The sequence below is a fragment of the Rhinolophus hipposideros genome (assembly GCF_964194185.1).
Source record: "Rhinolophus hipposideros genome assembly, chromosome: 8".
Taxonomy (NCBI): Eukaryota; Metazoa; Chordata; class Mammalia; order Chiroptera; family Rhinolophidae; genus Rhinolophus; species Rhinolophus hipposideros.
The window spans coordinates 25,926,613-25,947,367 of record NC_138054.1 but is presented as its reverse complement, the minus strand read 5'-3'; the positions used below and the strand labels follow the sequence as shown (position 1 = coordinate 25,947,367).

General features: G+C 34.9%; 1 protein-coding gene across 3 annotated transcripts in view; it reads right to left on the bottom strand.

The window, feature by feature from the left end:
• EVI5 (ecotropic viral integration site 5) overlaps window positions 1-20,755 on the bottom strand; it is a 223,736-nt gene that overhangs the window by 166,521 nt on the left and 36,460 nt on the right. For all 3 annotated transcript variants that reach the window (XM_081056253.1, XM_081056254.1, XM_081056255.1), the window contains exon 2: window positions 2,085-2,314. In XM_081056253.1, coding sequence (XP_080912379.1) covers window positions 2,085-2,233 — 149 coding nt within the window. In that variant the 5' untranslated portion in view covers window positions 2,234-2,314. The remainder of the gene's footprint in view (window positions 1-2,084; window positions 2,315-20,755) is intronic.

Sequence of the window (20,755 nt, the reverse complement as noted above, 5' to 3'; positions counted from 1 at the left end):
ATAAACAAAAAAAACAGAAACAAACTCCTAGATATAGAGAACAAATTTATGGTGGCCAGATGGAGTGGGGTTGGGGAGATGAGTAAAAAAGGTGAAAGGAATTAAGAAGTACAAATTGCCAGTTATAAAAATAGTCATGGGGAAGTAAAGTACAGTATAGGGAATTTGGTCAACAATATTATAATAATTATGTATGGGGTCAGATGAGTATTACTTATTGGGGTGATTACTTCGTGAAATCTATAAATGTCTAATCACTACGTTGTACACCTGAAATTAATGTAATAGTGTATGTCAAGTATAATTGAAAATTTTTTAAAAACCCAAAAGATACCAAGACCTATTAGAATAGCTAAAATTAAAAAAGATTGACTATACCAAGTGTTAGTAGGGATATACAGAAAATGTTATTTTTTGGTTTTTGTTTTTTTGTTTTTAGGAAATGTTTATACACTGATGGTGGGAATGTGAAAAGTATAGAACCTTTAGAAAACCATTTGACAGTTAAATGTACACCTACCATATAAACCAGCCATCCCATCCCTAGGTATTTGCCCAGGAGAAATGAAAGCATCCATAGATACAAAAGTTTATATACAAATGTGTATAGCATTTCCTAACAACAGGTGAGCAGGTAAACTGTGGTACACCCATACAATGGAATGCTACTAAACAATAAAAGAAATGAACTATTCATATAGTTCAACATGCTACAACATGGATGAATCTCAAAATAATTATGCTGAGTGAAACAATCCATAAAAAATGAGTACATACTGGATGATGCCATTTCTATAAAATTCTAGAAAATGCAAACTAATTTACTGTCCCATCAGCACAACAAGAGCAGTGGGAAGCGAGAAGGGCAGCGCAGGGTTAAGAAATACAGTAGCTACGAGTAGAGTGCAAGTGGGGCCAAGGGACTCAAGCCTCAAGGACTGAACCCTGAATCGGGCCAACACATGGCTTTTGTTAGTAATTATACAAGGAAGTAAAGTTTGATTTTTCCATGGTCCATGAGTCACATGCCTGACTGGCTGTTCTTCCCGAAAGTCCCCATTGTGCTCCAATGTGTCCTGTGCCTTCACACACACGCATAACCCCAGGGGATGGAATCACTGTACTGAAACCATCAGATAAGACAGCCTGACAGATATTATTCCATTGGTTCCCAGCTTTCCGGGACACTCCCCCAAGGAAGCTTTACCGACATTATTCCATCAGGTCTCAGCTTTCCGAGACACTTCCTTGTGATGTCATGGGGAAGGCGCAGGGAACAGACGATTCAGCAGCTATAAGGCAACAATCTACAGTAACTGAAAGCAGATCAATGGCTGCCCGGGAATAAGAAGGGGAATATGAATATGTTCATTTTCTTGATTTTGGTGATAATTTAACATAAGTCAAATTTATCAAATTATTAAGTATGTGAACTTTTCTATTATGTCAATTATATGTCAAAAAGGCTGTTAGAAATTATCTCTGTTATTACCGTTAAAGCCAGCGGTGTTATAGATCTTGACAGAATACAAAAGGTTGCTCCTCAATAATTCTTTTGTAGCTGATGCCCTCGAGAGCTTCTGATAATATAAAGGGGCACACAGAGTCCAGAGTACACATTCCTGGCAGAATAAACTATTCTATTTCATACCCATTGACAGAAAAGGATACTTTGCCATCCATGAATAAATTTATGAAGAGATTTCCCACTCTAAATTACAAACTAGATATCCGTCCAAAATTAAATTATTTTACATTAACAAAAGGGGACTATTTAGAGAGTTTAAAACAAAAATGGTACTTCCATTTATGTTTTTAAATTTTTTCTAAAATTCAGGAAGAATTTAGGAAATACTCTATATTAAGAGAATATCTAAAGCTATCTGAGTCAGCAGACAATTTTAGCCTAACTCCTCCAAAAAAGACTTGAATACTTTTGTTAAGCAACGTTGATGAACAAGGAGCCAAAACTAGAAAATAAACATTCTTAATATGAGTAAATATTTAAAATTTTGACTATGGAAGACATAGAAATAGTTGAGTCCTCATAACCGGAGAGAGAAAAGCCAAGCAACTTCACTCACCTGTTCTGTTCCTCCAGTTTAGCCAGGAGTTCTACCTCGTCTGGACTCAGCTGTGACGGGGAAGAGGGTGAGAGGGCTGGCGTTGACAGCGTCGTAGATGACGAAGTAGTATGTAATGAAGCAGATGGACTTGCCACCTGACTGGCCATCTGACTGACTGTGTGTGATACCGTGTTCTTCACCCATGAGAGAGTAGAACTCAGCTTTTCTGCAACCTTGTCTGTCGCCACCTAAGGAGAAAAATAAGAGTTGCATGTGTTGTAGTTTTATGGTATTTGTTACCAAGAACTTGATAATCCTGTTAAGTTTTACTGAAAAACCACCATCAGAATATTCTCTTTGAGGTGATCAAGGTAAAATCTGTTTTAGCAATAATTATCCTAACATCCAGCTTTTGAAAACTGTTTCAATTCTGCCACATGATTAAAAACTAGATCAGTGTTTTACAAATTATTGGTTGAAATCCATCAGAGAGTGATAAAATCAATTTAATAGGTAACACTAGCATTTTTTAATAATGAAAAAGAATGGAAAATGTCAGTGTAAAAATATACTGTCTTATGAAATTTTTGTTTCAGTTACATATATGTATTAAAGCTATGTACTTACATGTATGTATATATATGGGTGTAGTAAGTTGAGATATAAAATGTATTTTTTATTGGGGTTGTAGTCAAAAACATTTGAAAACCAAGGAATTCAAACATGTCCATTAGGTGATGAGCATAAGGAAATTCTGTAACATGACTAACAACAATTCAACAAAAACTGGGTTTGCTTGACATAAACAAGATGTACTTAGATCCATGATATCTGTCTTCAAATCACTAAAGGGTGTTTTTATAGACGAGGTTCTAGTTCTAGAGGAGCAAAATAATGATAAACGGGTGAGCTAACACAGTGAGACAGATTGAAGGTACAATTTTCAAATAGAACTGTTCAAGGGAGAATGGGATACTTAAAAAGGGTAGGCATTCCCTATCAATAGTTACAATAAAGCAGCTATTAGAGCCGTATGTCAAGAGTTGGATGAAGGTGTGTTTCTGTTTTAAGTCGGCAACCAGAACTAGAAAAACCTTTAAGATCACTCCTATCTCTAACATTCAATGAATTGTACATAAATCTATATATTTGTCATAAATCATACCAACCTTCTAAACAGATATGGATACACTAAATTAAGCTGACATACTATATATAAATAATATTCAAACAAGGCATTATCACTTCGGGAATGAAAAATAATGTAAACAATAACCATATTTGATTATATAAAACTAAACATTCCTAATGATGAGTTAATAAAGAAGGTATAATAGATTTTTAACAGATTGTACTTTTAAAAACTGTCATAGAAAGAGCTTGATTGTGAAGTCAGACATATAAAAGCTGAAAACTACGAAATACTTTTATGTGCTTTAAGAAGTTAAATTTTATGCAATAGGTAAATAGTTAAAGCATGATAAATTATTTTCTGAATCAGCATATTCTCAGCCAACCTTGGTTATAAAAAGCAATTCATACACACACAAATTAAATCCCAACATATACATAAATTAAAATCCCACCCAGACTATTTTAGCAGATAGTATTCTCCTCATGGGTTGCCCAAGGCTTTCCTCCTCACCTGAACACACACACATGACCCTCTTTCTCTCTCTATCCCTCTCCCTGCCCCCTTCCTCCACCTAAACCCAGCAGAAGATTCAATATAGGTAAAGGATAACATGCAGTACTCATTCTTTAAAGTGTAAGTAACTGCATGCTCTATCTCACTTTTCTCTCCATTTCTTTGGTAATTTTCATCTATATTAAATAATGTTACATTCATTAATAAAGATAACAGTTAATATTTACTGAGCACTCACACTCAAATACTTGATATCATCACCTAATGTAACCTCTACAACCCTATGGTGTATGTCATATTATCCTTATATTGTTACAGCACTAACTACTTAGATGTACTACCTCTTAGTTACTTAAGAAGTAAAAACATTTTTTCATATATATTCATATTGTAACCCAAAAATAGTATAATAGGTAAAAGATACTACTCTTTTCTTAAATCTTGATGATTTAAGAACAACACTATGTAAACAGTAGGCACTCGATTAATATTCCCTTATAACTTTTAATTAATTTTGATTGTTAAACAGCATATTTCGATGAATGTAACTCCTATTCCAACTTTCTTTTGCAGCTATATACACTAATAATTTTTAATGTTTTGTACTCAGTCACCAAAAAATGTTAACATTTATATTAGGCTGATGGCTATTAAAACAGCCCCTCCTGGTAAGTTTCTGTTGGCAATAAAAAAGTACAGATGAGAAAAATAGATATCAATACCAGATACAAATGGAGAAGAGAAAAAGCTATAGAATAATTTTTACATCACATCTGTAGCAGAGTGTATTTTCCAAAGATAGCCTATATTAGCTTCCTAGAACTTCTGTAACAAAGCATCACATATTGGTTGGCTTAATACAGCAGAACTGTATTGTCTCAGTTCTGGAGGCTAGAAGTCCAAAGTCAAAGCATCAGCATGATCATTCCCCCTCTAAAATCTGTAGGAAGCTTCCTTCCTCGCCTCTTCCTAGCTTCTGGTGGTCTGCCAGCAATCCTATCATTTCTTGGCTCGCAGCTGCAGCACTTCAAGCACTTCTCTCCACCTCCATTGTCACATGGCATTCATACCTCAGGTGTCTGTGTCTTCTCCTCTAATTACCTTTGCAACAATCCTATTTCCAACTAAAGTCATATTGTGAGGTACTGGGGGTTAAGATTTCAACATATCTTTTGGGGAGGGACACAATTCAACCCATACATGGCCACACTGCCTATCCCGCATCTTCCCATTGAGTAGTGGATTCTGTGTCCCCTCCTCTTGAACCTGATCAGAGCTTTTTGACTGTCTCAACCAACAGTGTACATCACAAGTGGTTACCGTGGCTCATTCCTGGAACCCAGCCACCATGCTGTTAAGAAGCTTAAACTAGCCCACACAGAAACCGCATGGAGAGGCCAAATAGAGGTATTCTGGCTAAGAACCCAGCTGAAGTCCCAGCGTCAACATCAGACATGAATGCGAATACACCACCAAATGATTCCAGGCGCCACATAAAGCCAGTGGCAGGCACCGAGTCCTCCCAGGCATTACGAAGCACAGACCAGCCGTCCTCACAACGCTCTGCCCAAATGCCTGACCCACAGAATCCATGCACATGCTAAAATGATTGTTTCAAGCTACTAAGTTTTATGGTGGTTTGTGACACAGCTATAATAAACGGAACAGTATATTACTTCACAAAACAATATTAAAATATTTAACAATGCTTAAAATAAAGCCAGGAAACTAAAAGCATAGAATATCAGTAAAGACATCATACTGAACTTGTTTTGTTTTTTAAGGAGATGGAGGACTCATGGAGTTGAGAAAATACTTTTAATATACCTTTAGTGTACTATGGGTAGGCAGAAGATACCAAGAAAATATAAGTAAATATTAGAACCAGAAAATTACATTAATGCCCCGGAGGCCTGAGAGACAGCATTTAATTAAGCTAGGAAAATTTATCATTGATTTGTGGCTCAGAGTCAAATACATTTAAATCATGTAATAACTTTTCACTGCTAATAAAATGACATTTTGATTAGTATGCTAAAGTAATGCCAAAAAATAAAATATTCAAGGAAGCCTTTGGTTTAATAACTAGGCTATTTTCTTGAAATAATAATCTTGTTTTATGAGTAATACAGGGTATCATTAAGTTGACAACTTTATTAAAAATATATTTTCACTAAGACAAGTGACTAAAATAAAGTAGGAACATTACAATAAGATATCCAAAAGAGCTTAGTTCAATGGTGTAAGCAGTTTGCAATTAAATTTGTATTTAAAAAAATTAAGTCACAGCTCTAAAAAGGAATGAAGTACTGCTACATTCTATAACATGGGTTCATTTTGAAAACATTATGCTAAATAAAGGAAGTCAGTCACAAAATACCACATATATTCCACTTACACGAAATGTCCAGAATATGCATTATCTATAGACAGAAAGTTGATCAGTGATTGCTTAGGGCTGGGAAGGATGGAGGGGCAGGAAGCGATAGCTAAAGGGTACAAGGTTTCTTTTTGAAGTGATGAAAATATTCTAAAATTGACAATGATGATGAAAATACTCAAAACCATTGAGTTATACACTTTAAATGGGTAAATTGTACAGTATGTAAATTATGTCAAGAAAACTGTTTGTAAAAATGTAGGTCAGAGGGGCCGGCCCGGTGGCTCAGGCGGTTAGAGCTCCATGCTCCTAACGCCGAAGGCTGCCGGTTTGATTCCCACATGGGCCAGTGGGCTCTCAACCACAAGGTTGGCGATTCGACTCCCACAAGGGATGGTGGGCTGCACCCCCTGCAACTAGCAACGGCAACTGGACCTGGAGCTGGGCTGCGCCCTCCACGACTAAGATTGAAAGGACAACAACTTGACTTGAAAAAACAAAAGTCCTAGAAGTACACATTGTTCCCCAATAAAGTCCTGTTCCCCTTCCCCAATAAAACCTTTAAAAAATATATAGGTCAGAACAAATTTCTCCATGAAATAAAAAGAGCAGATTATGCTACAGGCGATGCTTGACAACCTTCTTCATCTCCAATCACTATTAATGCCTTCTAATATATTTCTCTATTCATGCCTTTCTTCAACTTTCTTCACCATGCATTTCTTTGCACAGTCCCAATCAAACAGCCTCACCTTAATGAAGCACGAAAGATCTAAATTTAAATTCATTGTTTACGTCTCCATTCACTTCGAAACCTCTTTGTCTCTTACCTCCCTCAGAATAAGGTACTACCCCGTTTTACTTGTCAATATACCCTATAATTTTTAACTTTTTAGAAGGCAACCATCATATAATGAGAATAAGAATGAAGGCTGAGCATTCAGAAGTTCTCACTAAGGCTTTTCTCAGTTTTGTCTATTACTTGTCTTCCCCACAAGAAGAGACTGTGTCTTGAACATCACTATATCCCTAGTGTCAAAGCAAATAATGTCAGTGGGATAAAAGAAGAGTAAGTTCTATATATGAAATAAGCAGAAGAGTACTAACTAGTAAATAAATATTAATTTTAATTAGCCAAGTCATGCTGACTTCAGATTCCTAGGGGAAAACTCTCTCCCTATTCAGAGCACATGAAAGCATTTGTAAATAGTTTGCCAAGCATTCAAATGGTAACTAATATGTAGATTCAAACTTTTCATACACAGTCTACATCCTGCTAAAATTGGGCTCACAACCTCAGATTTCCAAATATCCATACTAATTCAGGTTCACATAGCTGTTCTTGAAGCCCTTTTACTTAAAATGCACAATCAAGCCACCAATTTTGACACAGATGGAAATGAGCTCACAATTCAAAAATTTAATGCACACACGGAAACAAAACTCAAAAAATGACAACTGAAACAAACAGAATTAATACTGACAGACACTTCGACTACTGAAATTATCAAATACAGAATATAAACTAAGAGCTCCTAAAATGCTTAAAGATATAAGAGAATTTTTTTTTAATGAGCAAGGAATAGGAGACTGACACAGATCACATAGATTCTTAAAGTATGGAACTTCTGGAAATAAAATATGTCATAAATGATATGGGGGAAAAACATTAGAAGAGAGGATGGAAGGATGGGGATTAAACAGGTTATCAGCAACACATAAAGAGAAAATTGGTGAACTAAAAGAACTGAAGACATTAACTCAAAAAGCAACACAAAGATAAAAAGCAATACTTTGGCAATTTATTTTGATAAATGACCAAAAATCAAATAGTATGTAGTTTCCCAGACAGTCATTTTTCATATAAAATGGTGAAATAATAAATGAAGAAAAAAATGAATCAAGACTCAACACCAAAACAACCACATCTTATGAGAATGTTGAAAACACCACCGTCACCATACCACTTTACACCCTCTCCTGTGAAGGCAGAAATCTGGCCATTTTAGGGATCACAAATCCCTATGAAAACTTCGTACACATGTAAACAAAATTTTATAAATAGTTTTTGAAGGTTCACATCATCCACAGACCCTGTACTAATACCTGCCTTCCTTTAGCTAATATCTATTTCACCACCTTTTTCCCCCTTAGTTATAAACTTTTATCAGTTACATGAGGCCTATGACCAAAAAGAATTAAGTACTTACTTTATCTGTTGACCTCCCACAATGAAAAAGGACAATTCAGTTCTCTTTTCCCATCACCCATGTCATCTGCCCCTTGCCCACCATTACATATATATATTTCTTACATCTATTATCTCTATATAATTAAAACGTACTTTTGATTGAATCAAGATTCAGTGTATACATTAACAGAGCTATGTAACTTTAGTAATAGCTATTCTATGAAGTGTGCTGTGATTACTTTTACTTTCTTGGCCCAACTTTTTACATTCCCTTGAGTTAATGTTTTTATTTTGTTTGCTTAGCGGTATATGTACTTATTAACTCATGCCCAAATGTTCCCCAATTCATCCACTTTTATAAATCTCCTCAAGTCATTTATCACATTTGCCATCAATTTTATATCTTTGAAGATGTATGTCCATTCTGAAACCTCCTGACTTGTTCCGTTCTGGACTGGTTGTTCTCACACCTGGTGCACAACTGTCATCCAGGCATCTCCCTTCTCTGTTATCCAGGCAGTTCTTTCACCTCTCTCCTGGGCTGAATAACTTGTGTCCTAACATCAAGTCTTCCTTTTTCTTGGTATATTCTTTCATTTTGGTGGGGTATCTCCTCGAATAGCTTCTTGAGCGGGATTGCATGAGAAGTAAATTTGAGATACTGCATATGTGAAAAAAATCTTTAGTCTACTGTCACACTTGAAAATTTGGCTGCATTATAAACTAGATTGGAAATAATTTTCCCTCACATTTTTGAAGATATTGCGTTCAGTTGTTTTTTACCTCCCAGTATTCTTGAAGAATCTGAAACCACTCTAATAATTTTAATTAGCCCTTTCTCCCTTTACCTCTAGGAACTTCTTCCCTTAGTTGTGAAAGTTTGCAATAAAATGCCTCAACATTTTTTTTTTTTTTAAATCCATTGTGCTTAGCACTCTGTTGGGTCCTATTACTTTAGAAACTCGTGTCCTTCAGTTTTGGGAAGTTTTCTTGATTTACTTCTTTGACGATATCTTTCTTAAATGTATATTATTCAGCTATTATACTTCTTGGGCTGGCTTTCTAATTTTACCTTCCCTCCCAATTTAATCACTACTTTCCATAATTCCTCATCTCACATAACTTCACTTGATATTGTTGCAAAGCAGGATCACTTAGAGGTTGAGTACCTCAGCTTTGACATTAAAGACCTGGGTTCAACCCCAGCTCCTCAACTCACTACTGACATCAAGTCTCAGCTTCTAACTTACAAAATAGGGATAATAAATAAAATGTACACAAAGCACTCAGAATATGCTTAGCACTCAATAAATGCAACTATTTTCATTCTAACAATCCTTTTTTCTTCTCTTACTCTCCTCCCATAGCTTTTACAACAACATATCCTTGGGGTTTTCCTTCTACTTCTCAGGAATCTTATTTGTTGAATCCTTTCTGTGCTTTATCAGATGCCGCCCTCCACAGGTCCATCTTAAAATATACTGTTATAGCTATAGCATGGTATACATAAACCTTAGGTAACCACAAACCAAAAACCTATAAAAGATATACAAAGAATAAAGAGAAAGGAATCCAAACAAAACACCAAAGAAAATGAGCAAACCACAAGGGAAGAGATCAAGAGAAGAAAGGAAGAGATCTACCATGTTTCCCCAAAAATCAGACCTAACTGGAAAATAAGCCCTAGCATGATTTTTCAGGGTGCTCGTAATGTAAAATGAGCCCGACCATAATTCCCCGAAAATAAGACTGGTCTTTTATTAATTTTTGCTTTAAAAAAATGCATTAGGGCTTATTTTATATTATGAGCATCCTGAAAAATCATGCTAGTGCTTATTTTCTGTTTAGGTCTTACTTTTGGGGAAACACGGTATAAAAATAAGCAAAAATCAATTAACATAATGGCAATAAGTGTACTTATCAATAATTAATTGAAATGTAAATGAATTAAAAGCTCCAATAAAAAGACAGAGTAGCTAAATGGATTTAAAAACATGACTCATCTATATGCTGCTTACAAGAGACAAACTTCAAACAGAAAGACTCATACAGACTGAAAGTGAAGGGATGGAAAAAGATATTCCATGCAAATAGAAAAAAGAAAGTTGGAGTAGCAATACTCATATCAGACAAAATAGACTTTAAAACAAAACAAAACAAAAAAAGAAAACAAGAAAAAGAAGAACATTACATAATATAAAGGGGTCAATCCGTGAAGAGGATATAACAATTGAAAATATCTATGCACCTAATATAGGAACATGTAAATATAAAAAGCAATTATTAATGGACATAAAGGGAGAAATCCAAACACATAATAATAGGGAATTTTAAAACCCCACTAACATCAATGAATAGATGACCAAGACAGAAAATTAATAAGGAAATAATGGCATTAAAGGTCACATTAGACCAGATTGATTTAATAGGCACTTATAGAACATTTCATCCAAACACTGAAGAATATACATTTTTTTTCACATACACATGGAACATTCTCCAGGATAGATCACATATTAAGCTACAAAACAAACCTCATTAAATTCAAGAAGATTGAAATCATATAAAGCTTCTTTTCTGACCACAATGGCATGAAACTTGGAATCAACTACAGGAAGAAAGCTGGAAAAGAAACAAATATGTAGCAACTAAACAACATGCTACTAAACAACCAAAGGATCAAAGAGGAAACCAAACAGGAAATAAAAACATACCTAGAAACAAATGAAAACACAACTCTTCAAAATTTATGGGATGCAGCAAAAGCAGTTCTAAGAGGGAAGTTCATAGCTATATAGGCTTACCTCAAAAAACAAGAAAAATAAGTAATTCTATAAATAAACAATCTAACTCTACGTCAATGGGAACTAGCAAAAGAAAAACAAACCCAAAAGTAAACAGAGGGAAGGAAATCGTTAAGATCAGAGCAAAATAATTGTACACCTGAAATCTATGAAACTTTACTAACAATTGTCACCCCAATAAACTTTAATTTAAAAAAATAAGAATAAGAAAAGAAAAATTTTGTATATTAAAAAAAACATCAGAGCAAAAATAAATGAAATAGAAATTTAAAAAATATGAAAGATCAATAAAACTAAGAGCTAGTTCTTTGAGAACATAAACAAAATTAACAAACCTTTAACCAAATTCATTAATAAGAGAGCCCAAATAAACAAAATCATACACGAAAGAGAAGTTACAACCTACACCACAGAAATACAAAGATCATTAAAGAATACTATAAACAATTATATGCCAACAAATTCAACAATCTAGAAGAAATGGATACATTTCTAAAAGTACATAACCTTCCAAAAATGAACCAGGAAGAAATGTGAAATCTAAACAGATCAATTTCTAGCAATGAAATTGAAGCAGTAATCAAAAAAAATCCCAACAAATGAAAGTCCAGGACTAGATGGCTTCACAGGTGAATTCTACCAAACATTTAAAGAAGAACTAATACCTACCCTTTTTAAACTATTACAAAACCTGAAGAGGAAGGAATGCTTCCAAACTCATTCTATGACACCAGCATTACCTTGATACCAAAACCAGATAAAGGCATTGGAAAAAAAGAAAATTACAGGCCAATATCCTTAATGAACACAGATGCAAAAATTCTTAACAGAGTATCAGCAAACCATATTCAACAATAGATTAAAAAGATTATACGCCATGACCAAGTGAGATTCATCCCAGGGATGCAAGGATAGTTCAACATCTGTAAAACAATCAATGTGATACATCACATAACCAAGTAAATGATAAAAATTATGATTATCTCAAAAGCAGAAAATCATTTGACAAAATTCAAAATCCTTTTGTGATAAAAACTCTCAACAAAGTGGTCATAGAAGGAACATTTCTCAACATAAAGGCTATATATCACAAAACCACAGTTAATACCATATTTAATGGTGGAAAGCTGAAACTTTTCCTTTAAGATCAGGAACAAAACAACAATGGCCACTAATACCACTTCCATTTGACATAGTATCAGAAAACCTAGCCTCAGCAATCAGACAAGAAAAAGAAATAAAAGGCATCTGAATCAGAAAAGAAGTAAAACTCTCATTGTTTGCCAATGACGTGATACATATACGTAAAACTCGAAAGCCTCCACTAAAAAACTATTAGAACTAATAAATGAATTGAGTCAAGTTGCAGGATACAGAATCAATATACAGAAATCTGTTGCATTTCTATACACCAATCACAAAAATCAGGAGAACTTAAGAAAACAATCCTATTTACAACTGCATCAAAAAGCATACAATATACATTTAACCAAAGCAGTAAAAGACCTGTACTCTGAAAACTATATGATATTCAAGAAATTGAAGAAGATACAAATAAATGGAAGGATATACCTTGTTCATGGATTAAAAGGACTAATGTTATTAAAATGTCCTTACTAACTAAAGCAATATACAGATTCAATGCAATCCCTATTAAAATACCAATGGCATTCTTCTCAGAATTAGAACTAATCTTAAAATTTATATAAAACCACAAAAGACCCTAAACAGCCAAAGAAATGCTAAAAAAGAACAAAGTGGGAGGTATCATGCCACCTCATAATCAAACTATACTATAAAGCTACGATAATCAGAACAGCATGGTACTGGATATATAGATCAAAGGACTAAAATAGAGTGCCCAGAAATAAATCTTTGCTTATACAAAAAACAAACAAACAAAAAAAACTGATTAAAAAATGGGCAGAGGACCTGAATAGAAATTTCTCCAAAGAGGATATACAGATGGCCAACAGACATATGAAATGATGGGTATCACTAATCATCAGGAAAATGCAAATTAAAACCACAATGAGATATTACTTCACACCTGTCAGAATGGCTATTATCAATATATCAACAAATAACAAGAGATGGTAAAAATGTGGAGAAAAGGGAACTCTTATACATTGTTGGTGGGGTTGTAAATTATTGCAGCCACTATGGAAAACAGTATGGAGTTCCCTCCAAAAATTAAAAAATACAGCTGTCATACAATTCAGCAATTCCACTTTTGGGTATTTATCTAAAGAAACAAAACATTAATTTGAAAAGATATACGCATATACACCCATGTGTTCACTGCAGTGTTAGTTAGCCAAGATATGGGAGCAACCTAGATGCCCACCAATAGATGAGTGAATAATGAAGATGTAGGATATGTGAACACAATGGAATGTTAGTCAGCAATAAAAAAGCATGAAATCTCACCATTTGTGAAAACATGGATGGACCTACAGGGTATTATGCTAAGTGAAATAAGTCAGATAAAGACAAATACTGTATGATTTCACTTACATGTGGAATTATTTGTAAAACATAAAAGCTGCCAAAAGCTCCAGATCACACAATACATGTAATATTATGTCAAACTATCTGATGCAAAGTTTGAAGAACACACTAAAACACAGGCTAAATTCACAGACTATGCTTCATCCAATTGAATCTTAATTTCCCAGGAGGCACATGACCAATTTCTTCAGTTTCGTTACATATAAATAACATTGGTACAGCCCTTTATAGTTTATAAAATATTTTCACATATTTGATCCTGACCACAGACCTCAGAAGTCGGTGTTTCAGTATTACTCATTTGACAAGCATTTATTTAGAACCTACTCTGTAAGAGCACTTTACTGGGTGCTGAATATTTATGAACATATAGCCATAAACTATACACGAAGCATATGTTCTTTCCCCTCACGGATCTAGTTAAGTCAGACAAACAGTGAACAAACAAATGCAGCAAAGGACAGATGACATGAGATCAACAAATAACTTAATTTTACAGGATAGTTAAGGGCTGCCTTCCTAAGGACGCAACATTCAAGTTAAGATCCTAGAAGACGAGCAAGAAGATGGCAGCTGTGCAAAGAGTAAGGCAAAAAAAGGGAACAACATGCGCAAAGGCCCTGAAGAATTTCGAAACTTGATAGATTAGAAAAGGGCTGTCTAATAGAAATACAAGGTAACCTGCAAATGTAAGCCATATTAATTATCTTTAAATTTCTAGTAGCTGTACTTTAAAAAGTAAAAGCAAGTGAAATTATATCTTTTATTTAACCTGATATATCCAAAACATGATTTTACATCCTTTAATACTAAGTCTGAAAGTCAGTGTGTGTTGCATACTTACACACATCTCAGTTCCCACTAGCCACACAGTACAAGTCTCAGAAGCTGGTGTGGCGAGTAGCCTCCACATGGAACAGCACAGGTTGAAAAAACGAAGACCATCATGACTGACGCATGGTAGTTTAAGGTGAAGAACGAAAAGATAAAACAAGAAAAGGGACCCAAACATTAAAAGTTTTATCAGAAAGGAATTTGCAATCTATTTGGAATAAAACTGGAAGTCACGTAGGGTTTTAAACATATGAATAATAATATGATTTGTTTTATAAAGAGTACTCTCCTATGTAAACAAGAGATTATAGTGGAAGAAGAGCAGAATTAGGGAGACTAGTAGGAGACTTACAGAAATCTAGGTGATTTGTAAATAATTAAGGTTAAGGCTACTGTGGATGGGAGCAGCAGAGACAAAGAAATTAGATGTATGCATGACAACATTATGGAGGTGGAAACAAAATGACTTTCTGATGAAGTAGACATAGAGAATGAGGGTGAAAGAAGAATCAAGAGTGCAGTGTTATCCTGACTTGAAAAACCAGCTGGTGCCATTTACTTAGACTGGAAAAACTAGTATTTTGTTGTTATTTGGCAGGCGGTGATGGAGTTCATGGAAATGAATCAAGAATTTTTCCAAATAAGAAAACAGGTTCAGAAAGGTTCACATTTACAAATAAATACCAAAAGTGAGACTCAAACCCAGAATTCTAAAATCAGGTATACTATCTTCTGCAGTAACACATTGTCTCTCCATAATCTAGAAATAAAAATAATCCATTAGAATGTAGCTAAGTACTGCCTCCTGCAACATACAACAGCGAAACCCTCAATTGAAAGGCCTTTAGGACTTTTATTATTCTTCCATATTTTGAAAAAATTAAAAGAAACAAATTAGCTTCAATTCATATGCCCAGAAGAAGTATGAAATTAAAATCTACTGAAAACATTTTTTCCTAACCCAAGTCCCAGAGAACCATAGCAAAGTAGAAGCCAAATGCTATGACTTCAAAATCAGTGCCAAACTCCCACAGCCAAGTAGCATTAGTAGTTCAGAAGCTTACAATATTATTCAGAAGAAACAGGGTGATTCAAAAATCTCAACTTCAGAAATTTAATATTTCTTCCACGTTCATCACCTCCCTGAGAGCCTTATCAATTTCACTCAAAAAATACTAAGCACAAGGATAAAGCTAGGCAGGCATTGAGTGGGAAAATAAAACATATGGTTCCTGTCTTGTCCTGTCCTCAAGTAGAACGACTAACAAAGTATAAGGAGACAAACATGGACACAATTACAATGTGACAAGTGCCACAGAAAAGTACATACAAGATAATATGGCAACACATAAGAGGGACAACTAATTCTGCATCTTTGGGTGAAGTAAAGGGTTTAAAGGTAATTGTGAAATAGCTTTGGTCACACTGACAAAAGATTGTAGCCGATCCGTGTTCCTCCCACTCCATCATTCCCATGCTTGTCATTCCATTGTTGACCTTATCAGCTAATGTTTTCCATACTTACAAATATCTAATTGTGTAATAACTTTAATCAATTATCTTAATTCTTCCATTTATTAATCCCCTTTTATTTTTACACATTCAAGTAAGGGCAGGATAATCCTCCAAAAAATTGAGGGAAGGAGGGTTTAAGGATATAGCATTATACACACTTCACGATGCAGGCACTACTATTGTCATTGTTTCTGGCCACCCAACACCCAAATCCCCACTAGTGTTTTGGGATTTCCCCATCTGATAATCTGAAAAATACCAGTGACTCACTTTCCTGGTCTCCCTTGAAAATAATTCATAAGCATAGGGTGAAAAATACACAACCAAGGCTCCCATATCTACCTATTTATTATAAATATCGACCTCTTTCATCTATGATCTTCAAATCTAGTAGCTTAATATATCAAACATTTATATCTCACAGTTTCGGGAAGTCAGGGATTAAAGTACACTTTCACTGGGTGATTCTGGCTCAGGATCTTTAAAAAAGTCGCAGACAAGATCTTGGCCAGTGTTACTGTCATATGAAAGTGTGGGGCTGGAAGATGTGCTTCAAGATGGCTCCTTGACATGGTATTAGCAGAAGGCTTCAGTCATTACCACGAGGACCTTTCCATAAGAGTGCTGAGTAACATCACAACGCAGCAGCTGGCTTCCCACAGAATTGAACAAAACAGAAAATGCAGTACCTTATATGACCTAGCATTTTAAGTCACACTCTTCGATCTGCAATATCCTATTGGTTGCACAAGTCAGCCCTATTCAATACGGGAAGAAAGTAGGGTATACATATCAGGAGGTGGGGGCCTTTGGGAACGATGTCGGAGGCTAACTACCGTATGAAACATATATGGCTGCATGTTATATTATTTATGAATACATACACATTCATAACTGTAATGTTATGTTTGGAAGGAGAGGGAGCAGAGCACTATGACTACAAGTGAATTAGCAATGTTTTATGTTTTACGGTGAATGACAGGAACATAGGCACTTATACTTTTCTTTTTACCTTTTGAATCTGAAGTGTTTCATTTATAAAACATTGATACTTTGCATAAAGTGAGCATTTTCAAATACATAATTATAGCTACGTTGAAGGACTATTTTGGAATTACATATAAAAATTTCACATGTGCACAGGCTGACTCAGGAATCTGTCCAAAAGAATTATTTACCCAAGTAAGCATGGATATATGTCCTAAACTTAATCACAGGATTACTTTTAATAGGAAAAAAATGGTGTTAACCACAATACCTATCAATCAAACTATGAGCAAATAAATTATGACGCCACCATACAACAGGATGCAATGCAGCCATTAAAAAGAATGTAATTCCCCAATATGATGGAACAAAACAGTTTTAGCATAGAATAGAATGTGCAGTATATTTTCATTTTTTGATAAGCTATATATAAAACTATTAACTACCTCAAGACACTGAGAATTTAGCAAGGAAAATAAAGGCTGAAAACTTCCTTTTCTACTTTAGAGACTTCCATACTTTCAAATGTTTCATTACCCTCTACTTTTGTAATTTTTGTGGTTGTTTTGGTTTTGTGTTAAGTAGACTTTATTTTTTAGAATAGTTTTAGGTTCACAGAAAAATTGAGAAGGAACAGGGATTTCCCATATACTCCTTGCACTCACACATACATAGCCTCCGTTATCAATATCCCCCATCAGACAGAATATTTGCTACAATTGGTGAACCGACTGGCTCACTATTATCACTAAGAGTCCATAGCTTACACCAGAGTTCACTCTTGGTGCTATACACCTTTATGGGTTTGGACAAATGTACAATGACCACTATTCACCATCATGCTACTATATGAAGTAGGTGCAATGCCCTAAAAATCCTCTATTGCTCTGTCTCATCAGCCCTCTCCTATCATGCACCCTTGGGAACCACTGATTGTTTTATTGTCTCCATAGTTTTGCCTTTTCCAGAATGTCATATAGTTGGAATCACACTGTGTGCAGCCTTTTCAGACTGACTTCTTTCACTTAGTAATAAGCATTTAAGGTTTCTCCATGTCTTTTCATGCCACGCTAGCTCATTTCTTTTAAGCACTGAAATTAATGTGCTAGTATTCCATTGTCTTGATGTACCACAGTTTATTCATTAACTATTGAAGAACATCTTGGTTGCTTCCAAGTTTTAGCAATTATGAATAACGCTGCTATAAACATCCATGTGAAGATTTTTGTGTGGACATAATTTTTCAAATCCTTTGAGTAAACACCAAGGAGCATGACTTCTGGATTGTGTGGTAAGAATATGTTTACTTTTGTAAGAAATAGCCAGATTGTATTCCAAAGTGGCTGTATCATTTTGCATTTCCAGAAACAATGAATGAACGTTTCTGTTGCTCCACATCCTTGTCAGCACTTGGTATTGTCTGTGTTCTAGATTTTGGCCATTCCAATAAGAGTATAATGGTATCTCATTTTTTTAACTTGCACTTCCCCAATGACATATGATGTAGAGCATCTTTTCATATACTTACCTGCCATCTTTATATTTTCTTCGGTGAGGTGTCTGTTAAGGTCTTTGGTCCATTTTTTTAAATAGTGTTGTGTTCTTATTGTTGAATGTTAAGAATTCTCTGAATATTTTGGATAAAATACATTATCAGATATGTCTTTTGAAAATATTTTCTCCTAGTCTGTGGCTTGCCTCTTCATTCTCTTCACACTGTCTTTCACACAGCAGAAATTTTTAATTTTAATGAAGTCCAGGTATCAATTCTCTCTCATGGATCATGCCTTTGGTGTTGCATCTAAAACGTCATCATCAAACCCAAGGTTACCTAGATTTGCTACTATGTAATCTTCTAGGAGGTTTACAGTTTTGCCTTTTACATTTAGGTCTGTGATCCATTCTGAACTAATTTTTGAGAAGAGTGTAAGTTCTATACCTAGATTGATTTTTTTGGATATGGATGACTAGTTGTTCCAGCACCATTTGTTAAAAAGACTATCATTTCTCCAGTGTATTGCCTTTGCTCCTTTGTGAAAAATCCGTTTACTATATTTATGTTGGTCTACCTCTGGGCTCTCCATCCTGTCCCATTCATCTCTCTGTTCTTTCACCAGTATTATACTGTCTTGATTACTGTCACTTTGCAGTGTATCTTGAAGTCAAGTCATGTCAATCTTCCAACTTTCTTCTACTTCAATACTGTGTTGGCTATTTTGGGTCTTTTGCCCTTCCATATAAACTTTAAAATCAGTCTGTTGATATCCACAAAATAATTTGCTGGAATTTTGATTGGGATTGCATTAAATCTATAGATTGAGGTGGAAAGAACTGACAATTTTACAATATTAAGTGTTATAATTTATGAACATGGAATATCTCTCCATTTAATAGTTTGATTTCATTCACCAGTTTTGTAGTTTTCCTCATATAGACCTTGTATATGTTTTGTTAGATTTATATCTAAGTATTTCATTTTTTGAGGCCTTACTATATGTATTATGTTTTCAATTTCAAATTCCACTTGTTCATTGCTGGTATACAGGAAATCGACTGACTTTATGTATTAACCTTTTTTCCTGTAATCCTGCTATAACTGCTTACTAGCTCCAGAAGGGTTTTAATCTTTCGTATTTTATTCTTTTTTTAGTTAAAGTTTATTGGGGTGACAATGGTAAGTAAAGTTACACAGGTTTCAAGTGTACAATTCTGTAATACATTATCTATATATCATATTGTGTGTTCATCACCCAGAGTCAGTTCTCCTTCCATCACCGTATGTTTGATCCCCTTTAGCCTCATCTACCACCCTCCTCCCCCCTTACCCTCTGGTAACCACTAAACTATCAACACTGCTTTTCAAAATATTCCCCATGGATAAGGGAGGACTCCTGTACATCCTCTTTTACTTTTAATAGTTGCCTTAGATTTTGCAATATACAATTACAGCTAACTCAATTCCGCTTTCTTTTTCTTTTTTTAAGTTTTATTGGGGAATATTGGGGAACAGTGTGTTTCTCCAGGGCCCATCAGCTCCAAGTCATTGTCCTTCAATCTAGTTGTGGAGGGTATAGCTCAGCTCCAAGTCCAGTTGCCGTTTTCAATCTTAGTTGCAGGGGGCACAGCCCACCATCTCATGCGGGAATTGAACTGGCAACCTTGTTGTTGAGAGCTCGTGCTCTAACCAACTGAGTCATCCAGCTGCCCCTCCAGGAGCTCAGGGGCAGCTCGTTGTCTTCAGTTTAGTTGTGGAGGGTGCAGCTCACTGGCCCATGTGGGAATCGAACTGGCAACCCTGTTATACAGAGCTCACGCTCTAACCAACTGAGCCATCCAGCTGCCTCTCCACTTTCAAATAACACTATACTACTTTATGGGTAGTATGAGTAACTTATAACAAAATAATCATAAATCCTTACCCTAATCATCCATTGTATCATTGCTGTCATTCATTTCACTTATACATAAGTACCCTGTTTATTATACTATATTATGTTATATTATACCAGGTCTCATATTTATATAATATATAATACATTTATATAATATATAATACCAGATCTTATATTAATTTTTGCTCCAAAAGACACATTAGAGCTGATGGTCCGGGGGAAATCATTTTGGGGGAAACATGGTATACATAATAATCATCAAATATACTACTGATATTATTTTGAACAAACTGCTATCTATTACATCCATTAAAAAAACAAAAGGTTTTATTTACCTTCACTTATTCCTTTTTCATCACTCTTACTTTATATAAATCTGAGTTTCTGACCTATATTAGAGTGGTACCTCGGTTTTTGAACATCTCCG